The sequence below is a fragment of the Babylonia areolata genome, chromosome 33, assembly GCF_041734735.1.
Source record: "Babylonia areolata isolate BAREFJ2019XMU chromosome 33, ASM4173473v1, whole genome shotgun sequence".
Lineage (NCBI taxonomy): Eukaryota > Metazoa > Mollusca > Gastropoda > Neogastropoda > Buccinidae > Babylonia > Babylonia areolata.
The window spans coordinates 10102689-10116120 of NC_134908.1; the positions used below are offsets into that span (position 1 = coordinate 10102689).

The 13432-nt window shown below is 41.8% G+C and overlaps 1 protein-coding gene across 6 annotated transcripts in view; it reads right to left on the bottom strand.

Annotated features, from left to right (window-relative positions):
- Positions 1–6806, bottom strand: part of LOC143277199 (uncharacterized) — a 35181-nt gene extending 28375 nt beyond the window's left edge. Inside the window, exons 1-3 of one of the 6 annotated variants that reach the window (XM_076581980.1) lie at positions 6409–6806; positions 4719–4893; positions 135–365 (exon numbers count right to left, since the gene is read on the bottom strand). In XM_076581980.1, coding sequence (XP_076438095.1) covers positions 135–363 — 229 coding nt within the window. In that variant the 5' untranslated portion in view covers positions 364–365; positions 4719–4893; positions 6409–6806. The other 5 variants (XM_076581979.1, XM_076581981.1, XM_076581982.1 and 2 more) reach the window with 5 other exon arrangements.
- Between the last annotated feature and the right edge of the window lie 6626 nt (positions 6807–13432).

The following is a 13432-nucleotide window of genomic DNA, read 5'->3' on the forward strand; positions in this document are numbered from 1 at the left end:
AAAAAGAAAGAAAGAAATATATATATATATCACTGACAATGAACCAATCACCAATTGCTCACACATCAGCCAATCAAAACACAAATCAGTCAGCCCCCACTCATCCACTGCTGTATTTCTACATGCTTGGCCACCTTTTTTAAGCAGACGATGCAGAAATCTCCTGTTCGTCGCCTTATTTGTGCGGTCTGTGTCACCAAGATGCACATGGTCTGCATCATCAGAAGTAAAGATGCGGCATGAAATCAGATGATCCATAATATCGCCCAGGAGGTCGAGGTGAGTTACAAGGACCTCCCAGTTAGCTTCAATCCTGTGCCTCCACATGGTGACAGCTGTGTTGTCATGTGGCCCCCTCTCCATCTCTGAAGAAGACAAGCCATGATACTCATGATTATGATGATGATACTGGTATCATTTCTATCTGTCTCCTGCCTTCCTGTCTGTACATCTGGTTGACGATGTGATAAAAACATGATGGTGATGACTATAATGAAGTTCAGATTTAAGATGAGCAATGCCAGCTACCATGGTGCCAGCTACTGACAGTCATAACTTGATTTGATTTTAAAATATATTCATTTGCTTATTCATATATCATCAATTTTCATTTATCTCTACTTGCTCCACCAACACAAGGAGGCACCACAGCATAATTGGCTAAGTGTTGAATTTCTGATCCAGTGGTCACCAGGCATCAGGGTTTGAAGCCCCATTTTGAAATGGCGTCGTGTCCATAGGGAACAAGCGAATGACATCACGCGCAATGGATTGCAGGATCATTCACCATTCTGGTGACATGCGACATGTAAATAAACTTGCGCATCCACGATAGTTAAGTGTTGTCGATGCTTTCAGAGCTATGAGTTCGCTGATGTCTTGAGGATTGCAACAATGCTTTGCATGATCAAAGAATTGGAAAATGATGTGGGAATGAAATTCTTCCCATTCTCTAAAGCAGAAAGAAATGAAAGCACTTAGAAGTCACAAGAAGATGATATCGAGATCAGATAGCAGCGATCACAAGCAAAACCATCATCACATTTGAGATGGTACATATGGTTCAAGACACTGTCAGGAAGGTTTTTAGCGGGATTTACATTTTCCTCTGTGTTTGTGTGTGTTTTGTGCGTGAGGCGTGGTGGCTGATGAGTATTGTGTGCAGGAATGTCCAAGGAATGTCCACGTCGTACGAGTGTATCTCACGAATGTCATTTTCTGTTCAATTCTCATGGAGACATAACTGAATTCAAACCAGTAACACCCTGCTATCAATTTTGATTACTTTAAGATGTTGTGCGGTGTTAGGGCAAATCCATGTATATGACACACCACATCTGCCAGTCAGATTCTTGAACAGCAGCAAAACCCAACCTGCTTGACAGGATTTTTGTGCAATATTATATTTGTGTACCTATCAGTGTGTGTGTGTGTGTGTGTGTGTGTGTGTGTGTGTGTGTGTGTGTGAATTTTGAACTAGAATAAATGATTTTCAGATCAAATGTCTCTCTCTCTCTCTCTTTGGAAATAAATGTTTTTTTTAATTATATTTCTTGACATCCATTTGATTTCTTAAAATACCAAAAATCCAGTAATCAAAATATTTCATATGTGATTATTTTTTATTCCATAATAAAATGAATGGTAATTTGTTACATCAGCTCAGGAAACAGGCAGTTTAAACAAACTCTAAATATGATTAAACCAGATGAGAATTCTTCTCTCTGTCTGACTTGTATCTTTGTATCTCAATGCAGACAGCAACCTGCAATAAACCACAAACTAAATAAAAAGAATCCCCCCCTCCCCGCCCCCCAACACATGCAAATGTAAACCATCTGATTTTTTTTTTTTTTAGACATACGTCGCCATGGTGTGAGACATACAATTTGTAATTTTCAAAAATACTCATTCCATTTCAACCATGAGAGGCACAACCATGCTGATGAAGAACATGCAACACAGTTACACACACATGCACAGACAAGTGGACGTGCAAGTAACATGAAATAAGAACAGGAGTGGAACAAGAGCCTGAGGCCCATGATGTTGAACCAGAAATAGAAAAAGATAGTGTATCAGCAGCTTATGCTCTTGAGGATACAAGAACTGACTGCCAGAACATTCAGAAATTGATAGGATGAGGGAGGAAATAAACAGGCATATATATGAAAACAGAAACTTGAGAGAACAGTCACAGATGAAAGAAATTAGCTCAGTGTTGTATGGTCAAATTTGTAATGAACTGACAACAAACATTATTTGTGTGTAATCATGAAGCACATGTTGTTGTGTACAAAACAAGAACCATGCCTTTAGACTTGTTCTCATAAGGAGTGAAGTAATAGCACAATTTATGTTTGATCCAGTAAAAGGCAACAAGACCACTGCTAATAGTAACAGACAGTAACATGCTGAGAGAGTCTAAAATACAATATTATTCATTATTATCAGTTGCAATGAATGAATAATTATGGATGGTTGAGTACATTGTCAAAATGGTCATTTTTTAAATACCATTGTGAAAATATGTTAAGACTGTGCGACTGTGTCATAAATGCAAATATACAGTGTTTATACATATCTATGTGGGAGGTAAAATCTGTCAGATTACTAGATCAAGCAAAAGTAAACAGATCAATTGCATAAGGGCAAAATAATAGATACAATTTCATTACAATCTTAAATCTTAGATGAACAGACATCTGACAGTATGAGGCCAGCAGGATTACAAACAACTCATTTTGTCAAGTGTTGGGGAATCATGCAGTAAGATGGTACTCATGTGACTGGCCTTTTCCCCAAACTTTACAGCTGCTGAAGTTTTAAATCTTGATAGTAGTTCCCCACCAGGGGTTCAGATCTCAGCCAACCCAGCCATGTAGTGACAGTGAGCATCATTATTGTCTGATTTATCCATTACTGTACATGGCAAAAGTGGCTTCTCATTTAGCCTTTGGGAGTGCATAACTTGCATGTGTGTGTGTGTGTGTGTGTGTGTGTGTGTGTATTAGAGGAAACAAAACAGCAAACATGGATTAATTTTGTTGAAATTATATTACAGAATCTTGGTTTAAGACACATTTGGAATAATCAGTCAACATTCAATATTCATAGACTAAGCCACGTTATAATGAATAAACTAGAATATGAATATGTTTTATTCTGGAAGAGAAACAAATCTGAAAATAAATCTAAACTATTATTCTATAATAAAATTACTCATGAATACAGAACCGAACCTTATTTGCTTGAAGGATATCTTAATTATAATCAAAACCAATCATTGTGCAAAAATATGAATATCCTGTCATGATTTAGCAACAGAAACTATGTTTACAATGTCAAACAAAAGAGGATGAATTTAATTTCTTAGATGACTGCAAATTATACAAAGGAATAATAGAATTCATACAAAAAATTCAAGATTACATTCCAAATATTATTAAACCCTGTCAGCTAATACTGGAAGACAAACTTGTGGGACTGTTTGGGAAATTTGTCAGTAACTGCTGTCAAAAACACCATAGCGTGCAGGAGTGACTCAATGTCTTGTTCAATATTTATCTATTTTGTTTTGCTATTTTGTGCTTGGTTTCATGTGACTTTGCATGCGTGTCTTATAAACCTTGTTCAGGTTTAATTGACATTAAAATTGATTCTGATTCTGATTCACACACATTCACAGACACACACAGAAAACACACAAATACATAAGATTAATCAGTTTCTGTTCTCATCATCATTACTGATTTAATCACTGGCAGAATGATTCTAATGTCAATGTTTGTGATGACATGGAACAGTGACAGCTGACAAATGCAACACACACACACACACACACACACACACACACACACGAATACAGACTGGCACAATAACATATGCTGACACATGCACACATGTGTACATGTGACAAACATAACTTGAAAACAGAGCAAAATTATCTTTCAATGCACCATTTTCCTCCCTAGCTGTCATCGCCATTTACTGACTTACTCTTGAATTAGAAAACAAAGACAAAACAAAACCCTAAAAATACAATATTCATTTTTCAATTTTTTGACGTGATTTAGATCACAATTAGTCGGGCGGCCGCCAAGTACTATCCCCACCAGTGATCATGTAAGTCTTAAATGCAGCACACAACGAAACTTGGAGTCTCAGAGACAATGGTTGCTGTAGGGACATGTAACATTCGGAAGAAACTGAAGCAGGAGTGAGAAATCTGGTTTGATTCTAAGTCTTACGTTTGCCCTGATTGTGCAATCGTAAATCTTGATGGAATCCGTTCATTCTCATTCCTTTGAACGGCTTGGATCAAAACCAAATAACGCGCTCGATCTAGCCTTTGTGTCCAACTGATTTACTGACTTACGTTCTATTGTCGTTCACCATGAGTTCTTCCATACTCAAATATTAAATTCGACTGACACGAGGAACGAAATGAAAAGACGGGAAACGCCACCTCTTATCACTGTATTATTATCATGGCGGACATCACTCCGCTTTATTAGGAACGCTACGTCATCGCTAGTTCCCAATAAGTCTTAAATCTCATCCGTTCACTAAAAAAAATGCTTTCCTTTTTCGTTTCCCAATCCGAGTTACTGAGTTGGAGGAGGTTACATGTATAACACATATATATATAACTATTCAAATGCACAAAGTCACAAACTTTTGGTAACATGAAGCATAAGTATTTTCACACATTTTACCTGATTAGGTTGTGCCAGATGAATGGTTCCCAACACAATCTATTCAACGGTGACAAGAAACCCAAGTTCAGAAGAAGTTGACACTTCAGTATCCATGAAGAAATCAGGCAGTTGACTGACAGAACAACGTCAGAGGCAAGCCTCGAAATGCAGGAAATGACATGGCTGACCGTTCCTGGAAAATCCGCCGAACGGAAAGTTGACACCTTGGCAAACATCGAAACATGGCAGTCGCTATGTTTGCATACCCTCCGACTCCTTAACTTAGAACACGAATCCTGACAGAATGCCTCGTAAATTATAATGATTGGGGGGGAAACTGAAAAAAGAGAGAGAGAAAAAAAAATATAGTGATTAATATATATTCAGTGGAGTGATGACCTAAAGGTAACGGCGTCCGCCTGGGAAGCGAGAAAATCTGAGCGCGCTGGTTCGAATCACGGCTCCGTCAGCCGCCGATATTTTCTCCGCCCCCTCCACCAGACCTTGAGTGGTGGTCTGGACGCTAGTCATTCGGATGAGACGACTAAACCGAGGTCCCCGGGCGTGTGCAGCACTGCACTGGCTTAGCGCACAAAACCACCGAACGGAACCCAGTGCACCGCGGCAACAAAACTGAGGATTGTTCCTCAGTGGCAAAATTCTGTAGAAAAAATCCACTTGGATAGGAACTGAAAACAAATGAAACTGCACCAGGAAAAAATACAAAAAGAATGGGTGGCGCTGTAGCATAGCGACGCGCTCTCCCTGGGGAGAGCAGCCCGAACTACTGGTAATTTCACACAGAGAAATCAGTCTGTTGTGATAAAAAGAAGTACTGACAAACATATATATATATATATGCACACCGTCTACACGTTTTTTCCTGCAAAACACACGCAATACGGTCTTGGTTGGGAACGAACGCAAATCTTCAATTCTGTCACACTGTGGCATTGACGGTGAAGGGCAGTGGACAGAACAAACACCACGACGCACTGCACGCACACAACTTGAAACAAGTTTACATAAAGTTTATTTATTAAGACTTCTTGCTATTGAAATCAAACACTCGAACAGCGCACACTCGAGTCCGGCCTTCAATTGTTTCACACACTCGATCCCTATGTCCACGGACTCCATAAAACTGAAAAACTAAAACTTGAAACCGCCGAGGAATCAAGCACCAGAGGAAACGCGAAGAAAATGTTCCCGCACCACATCCACTGCGACGCCAGGAAACACTTCTTCCGTGAAAGGGTCACCAAAACGTCAGTGGAATAGTCTCCCAGACGAAGTGGTCCTGGCACCGTCAGTGAATGCCTTCAAGAACAGACTGGATGTCTACTGGAAGAACAAACCAGACAAGTACACTCCGTCTTGCCAATAAGCCACGCATGCAAAGTTTTGTATGTACAACTGATGACCCACACGGAGCGATGAACAGGTCTTCAGACCTAAAACATCGTACAGTTCAAGTTCAAATGTTTCGATATCTGTCTCACTGATGAACACCGGCATGTTTAACTGACGCCGGTCTACTTGGCATTGTGCATAAAATGTCAAAGCAAGAAAATTCAGATTTTAAAAACAAAAGAAGAAAAACGCCAACCTTGTGCTGTCAGTGACCGCCATTTTCGAATCAAACAAGACGGGACACGTAAGTATGCAGTATCACCTCAATTTTTTTTCGTCGCGCCTTTTAACTTACCCAATAAAGCACAGTCAAAAGAAGCGAGCCCCAAATTATATCAGTTTTTTGTTTACTGAGGAACGTGTGATGGCGTTCCGGACAATGTTGATAATATTTTTCATGGGACTGGAATCATACACTCCGCCATTCGTCCTCTGACACACCTATTTGCTCGACTGAACATTTTCCGAATCCAAAAAAAGAACTGACTAAATGATGACGTAACAATTAACGGCGCTTCGGTCTGCTCAGTGGGAGCATGGCGGACTTTTTATATCGACTGAATTAGCTGGGCGTCGATCCTCGATCAATACGGCGAAATTCGGTGCTTCAGAGATCCCGACAGTGAGAAAAATCAGTCATTGAACCGCGGCGGGCCGCTGACGACATACCGTACCGGGGTAACCCGGCCGTCCGTCGCAAATTCCGATGTTTTTGGTGGGAGTCAAGTTCATCGGTAAAAAAAAAATGTTTAAAAAAAATTAATAAAATCAAAAAGACCGAAAAAAAATAGTGGGAGATTGTTGGTAATTCATTTGATCCGAAGAGATCAGTCAGTGTTAAGCCCGGCCGGGTGACAGACAGACGGATCCGTGTGGAGTCAAGAGTCCTGGTTGGGCTTCAGTTTCTTTCGGCAGATCAGTGACTGACATTTAATGCGCAGTACTCTGCGTCATGAACACTTTGAACAGTCAGTTGTGTCCCTTTGGTCAACTGTGCTGATGCCAGGCATTCGTTGCATCGTGAGCCGCTTGAATATGGAGCGGGAAAATCGCTTTGCGCGTTTATTAATGCCTTGCTACTTCTTATGTTCCTTTTATTAACTGACATAGTCTCTGCATGTGCGCGCGCATGTGTGTGTGTGTGTGTGTCCCGAGTCACTCGGCTGTATGTCTGTGTCAGTGTGTTTGCGGCGTCCGGTCTGTGTGATTCAAGTCTTTGGCGGTGATTAGCACTGAGGTCTGTACATCTGTGGACTCAGGTGGGAGCTCGGAAAATCTCCACCCTATCCTACCAACGAGGATCCCTGGTGGGTAAAAGATGCAGATTTGTCCGATCTCCCAGGTCAACAGATATGCATACCTGCCGCGTATCAAGTCAGTTGACTTGACGGTGCCAAAACCCCCTTCGTGTGACATTTTTAACATGCCGGTATACCAGTAAAAAAAAAAAAGGCTATTTCTGCAGAGAAATTAAGACATATAAATGTAGAAACGCTCGCTGAGATGATCTGACCTCCATTAGAAAACTCATCATTCATATACAGACCTTTCTATACTGATATCAAATACTGATCAGTATTTTCGTTAAACTGTCGTCACCGTCGTAAAAACTAGGCCAAGACGTGCAATACTAGGTTTAACAGATTCTTTGATGAATACGCAGTTCGGAAAACATACACACCAAAGAAGCAGCCACAGAACCCGGCGAAATTATGCAAGTAAAGAAGTGCATCGCTGATTTCTCTCAGTCAAATATGTTTGAGTTTTGACGAGATATATTAATTCTGGCAAAGAACGTCTACTCAGTTTTACCAAGCTATGATACCGTAATGTAAAAGGACTGTGTAAAAGCTTCTCAAGGCCTGCCGGAGTATGTGCGGGGTTACGCTGCTGGTCAGGCATCTGCTTCGCACTGAGATGTCAGTGGTGTAGCGTATATGCCGGGGATTTGTCCGAACGCAGTGACGCCTCCTTGAGCTACTGATACTGATACCAATTGTCTGCCGTACTATTACTTTTTTTTCTTTTTCTTTATTTTTCAAATCCTCCATCAAGTCTTCGTTTTATTTTCAACTGAACCGACAACTGAACCTGCATGGTAGACTAGATAACCCAAAAAATAGATAAATAATTTACTTTAAAATGTCGGCTGTGTGGCTGTTTTGCAAATTTTCAAAAAGCATTCGACAATATGATTATGGTATGATGCACTGCTAGTGCACTGAAACTGCACACTGTTATGAATAAAGGCAAATATTTTGATATCATTGAAATATGTATATATGCAAAAGATCGCGTGACTTATCATTCGAAAGGGGATGCATCAAGATAATAGATGTAGCCCAACCCTGTTCTGTATTTTCTGCATTAAATGATAGTATCACCATAGATACGACGGATATGCACTCTCCGACGATTGGCAGTACTTCAGTCAACTTATTGAATCCCGCGTGACTTCTAGGCATATCTGCAGGCGATTTAGTTATTCTGTAAATGTCCAAAGAAGAATTGCAGCCAAGGCTGGTGAAAAGTATCCTCTTAAACGTTGATATAGATATAATTGTGAGTTATGGCCACGATCTCAAAATATTAAAATTAAATTAAAAAAATAAAAATAAAAAAAAGATCACGTAACCCCTCTCTTGCGTCGACTTCATTCAGTACAAAATTGGCAAATTGGCTTATCGCCACTTCGAAGGTTCCTTCTCATCTTCTGTCCGTCATACACCCCATCCCGTTCTCTCAGGTCTTCTGGAGAAAGCTCCTTTGAGTCCCCAAAGTCTCTTCAAAGACATTATTTTGGTCAAAGGGCTTTTCAGCATCAAGCACCTTCTGTTTGGAATTCTCTTCCCCTGGATCTCCGGCACTCACCAACTCTGTCCTCTTTCAAAAGTAAACTGAAAACCCACCTGTTCAATATGGCCTTTGGACGTGACGAAGCATAGTTCTCTGTCTCCTCCCACCTTCTGCACTCTTCTTGTATCCACCTCCATTGTAGTATTGATTCATGCGCTGTGTGTGTGTGCTTGTGGGTAGGTTTTAGAGCGTGTGCGTGCGTGTGTGTGTGTGTGTGTGTCAGTGTGTGTGTGTGTGTGTGTGTGTGTGTGTGTGTGTCAGTGTGTGTGTGTTGTGTCTTTTTCCTGTGATTATTCATATCTCTGCAATTTGTAGTTTTGTATTGGTTGATACTGATCTTGTTTTCCACTTCTGTCTTCACGTGCCCTTGTGTTGTATAATGCACTAAATATATATATATATATATATATATATATATATATATATATATATATATATATATATATATATATATATATTAGCGCATTATACAAGATCCGAGGCTCCTTCAAATGTAAGGCACCTCGCTGTGACACCTGCAGTCATGGCCCCTTCACAGACCATGTCATTTCTCCACGGGATGGAAGGCGCTGGCAGATCAACCAACACCTCTCCTGCACCACGCCAAACTTGGTCTATCTATTGACCTGCAGACTTCAGCCAGAGGCACAATATGTGGGATGCTCCTACGATCTTGAGAAGAGATGGGCAAACCACAAAAGTGACTGCAAACTGAGGAAAGGCACCAAGTGTTTGGTCGCTGCCCACGTTTCTTCCATCCCTCACCCTTCTGACGACAACCTCAGCTTTTTACAGGTGATAGCGTAGCAGGTCAACAAAGTGGAGGAGCTGAAAAGAAGAGAACTGTTCTGAATATGTAGCCTTGGGACAGTTTTGGTGGACTGAATTTGAGGAGTGACATGCATGTGAACCCTAATTCGTGGAGTTACCAGTCTGGTTTGTCGTGGTGGTGGTTACACACGATCACTGAAATACAGAGAGAGAGAGAGAGAGAGAGAGAGATGTGTACATAGACAATTGAAGGAATATTTAGAACATACGTAGTATAAGACGTCATGTAAGGTCAGAAAGATGACGTAAAAATAGCGTTACGTCACCTGTTATAAGTGTAGTTTGTGACCAAGCTGCCGGGTGGCAGCGAAAATTCAGATTTTAATTCTTTTGATTAACAAAACAGGTGTGGGTTTTCAACTATGTTTTATCTATTATATATATATATATATGTTTGTGTGTGTGTGTGTGTGTGTGTGTGTGTGTGTGCTGTTTAACGTGAGGGGCTTAGAACCCATCTATGGGGAGTTTGCACCATATAAGTGCAATATATCATCATCATTATTATTATTATTACATCCGACGTTTCTCTCTCTCTCTCATTGCTTGACGAACTTGACAGTCAACGGCATACACAGCCATCAGTAAATTGCGGGTCAGTTTCATATTGGTTTGTAATGTGCAGATACGGTGGTTCGATGGTTAGAGCGCTGGAGTTCTGTCTGCGTCGCACCTGGTGGATTAAGGGTGGAGATTTTTTCCGATCTCCCAGGTCAACATATCATGTGCAGACCTGCAAGTGCCTGAACCCCCTTCGTCGTGTGTCGTATTCGCATACTGATCAAATACACATATTCAAGATTCTGTAATCCATGCCAGCGTTCAATGGACACAAAAACATATCCAGCATGCACTCCCCGAAAACGGAGTATGGTTGCCTACATGGCGGGGTAGTAAACAAAACGGTCATACACGTAAAATGTTACATGTGTGTGTGTGTGTGTGTGTGTGTGTGTGACGGTGTGTGTGTGTGTGTGTGTACGTGTGTGACTGATTGACTGAAAACATACTGAATGACACAGGAAACGAATGATGAGCGCCCAGTGGCAGCTGTCAGTCGGCTCTACCTAGGCCAGACTGAAAGCATCTGTAGCTTGGCCTCTGATCGAGGATAGCTGCTATTTAAATATCCATAATTATTATCGTCATCATCCTCTTACAAACCTCTGATAAACATATAGCAGCCTGTGTCCAACTTTAGCAACTCAAATTCCTGGAGCTCAATGCACGGTATATATCGTGTTCTTTGCAGTGCAGGCCTGAAGTATAACAAAATCAACAATATTTTGACCTTTGTCATCCACTCTGAGTCGGTAAATTGTGGCGTAAATTGCCTGAAAAACCACCGTCATAACCCCTATCCTGATAACGACATCACACGCTATCCTGCAATTGCAATTTCGGCGGCTTTACAGGAAAGCGTGCATGTCGTTATCAGGTTTGTATGGGTTTATGACGGTAATTTTTCGGGCAATTTTTCCACAATTTGCCGACTCAGAGTGGATGACAAAGGTCATTACCAATCGGGTATAACTGCACTTTAGCATCCCAAATTCAGCTCCAGGAATTTCAGTCCGATGCTAAAGTGCGACATTACCGTTCGCTTTCCGTCCCACTTTAGAATCCTAAATTCAGCTCCAGGGATTTAGGAGGCTATGGTGCGACAAATTATTGCTATTTATGTTATACTTCATGTCTGCATTGCAACATACACGAAATATACCGTGCATTTACCTCCAGGAATTTGGGTTACTAAAGTTGGACATTTTCTTGCAGTCTGTCCCATTTTTTTTTCTCTGTCGCATTTCATTAACGCCAAAATAATATACACCTTGGATGTCCCTTGTCTTCCCCTCCAAACACGCAGCGAGATCGTTTGACTACGTCACTGAAAAGACATTCACGCAGCTATACAAGAGCCTGGTTAGACCTCTCTTAGAATACGGTCACTGTGTCTGGCAGCCTCAGTCAAAGTCCCTCTGTAACGACGTTGAGGACATCCAGCGCCGAGCCACAAAACTTCTGGGCCATATCTGAGACAAACACTACCCTGAGAGACTGAGGATCTTGAGACTACCCAGTTTGGAGAACAGAGGAAAGAGGGGAGATCTTACCGAGGTGTATAAATACCTTAATGGACATTACACCAGTGAGAAACCACATTTTCAGTTATCTCGCACGCTGAACCTCCGAGGCAAATCTTTTAAGCTGTTAACAAACAGGCTTCACCTCAACGTCAGGGGCAATTTCTTTTCACAGAGAGTGATCTCAGCATAGAATGAACTTCCAGATCAGGTAGTCACAGCACCATCAGTCGCCGCCTTCAAAAGGCGCCTTGACAGCCACTGGAAGGACCTGCCAACCATTTACGACCCTCAGTGCATTCGATAAGCCTCAAGGAACTGCTAGCCACGCATGCTAAGCTAAGCTTGGAACGTGAACAGGCCTGTAGCAAGGCCTCAACCACGAGCAAGTCAAGTCAAGAGACCGAGTTGAGGATTTCAATGGTGTGCACACGCGTGCGTGCGTGACGTCTTATTCTGGCGTAGCATTGAAGTCAATGACGTCACGAAGTCTGGAACGTTCTCGACATGAGCCCACCGTGAGAAAGGAAAGCAGAAGAAAGCCCTGTCGTCCGTCCCAATGATAGTTCCAAGGAGAGAAGAAGAAGACTTATGATGACGGTTGAAAAGTGTACGGGAAAGAGCACGAACGCTCAGCTCTCGCTTTCCTTCAGACCGGCCACTTATGTCCAGCAGAATCCAAAAACAACCAAAAAAGCAACCCACTTGCTCAGCTTTCGAAAGAAAAACACCACAGTTGAGAATCCTGACGCAGAATGCAATTTCGCGCAACGGCATCCCGCGAAGAAGAAGACTCTGAAAGTTCCAGAAGACAGCACAGAAGAAGGGGACCCAGGTGGCTGTTTCGCATCGCAGGTTCTTCAGAATCATCGCAGACCCAGACCAGAAAGACATAGCCGAGAAACAACTGAACGAGGTTTGCGGAAGGTAGCTTTGGGGACTTTGGCTTACCATTTGTGTACATCCAGTCGGTAGCAGCATCAAGCACTGTTTGATCTGTTTAATATAATGTCTGATATGATGTGATATGATATGAATACTTACATAGCGCCTATCTTCGGTCGGAGACCAAGCTCTAAGCGCTTTACAAACACGGGGTCATTTGATGATAATATTATGGATACTTATATAGCGCCTATCCTCAGTCGGAGACCAAGCTCTAAGCGCTTTACAAACACGGGGTCATTTTCGGCTGCCTACCTGGGTAGAGCCGACAGACGGTTGCCACTGGGCGTGCATCATTCGCTTCCTGTGTCATTCAATCAGGTTTCAGGCATGCACACATACACACTCAGACAAACATAACATTTTATGTGTATAATCGCTTTGATCATTTACCCTGCCATGTAGGCAGCCATATACCGTTTTCGGGGGTGTGCATGCTGGGTGTGTTTTGTTTCAACATCCCACCGAACGCTGACATGGATTACAGGATCTTTAACGTGCGTATTTGATCTTGTGTGTGCGTATACACACGAAGGGGGTTCAGGTTTGCTCATATGTTGACCTGTGAGATCGGACTCGGAAAAATCTCCACCCTTTACCCAC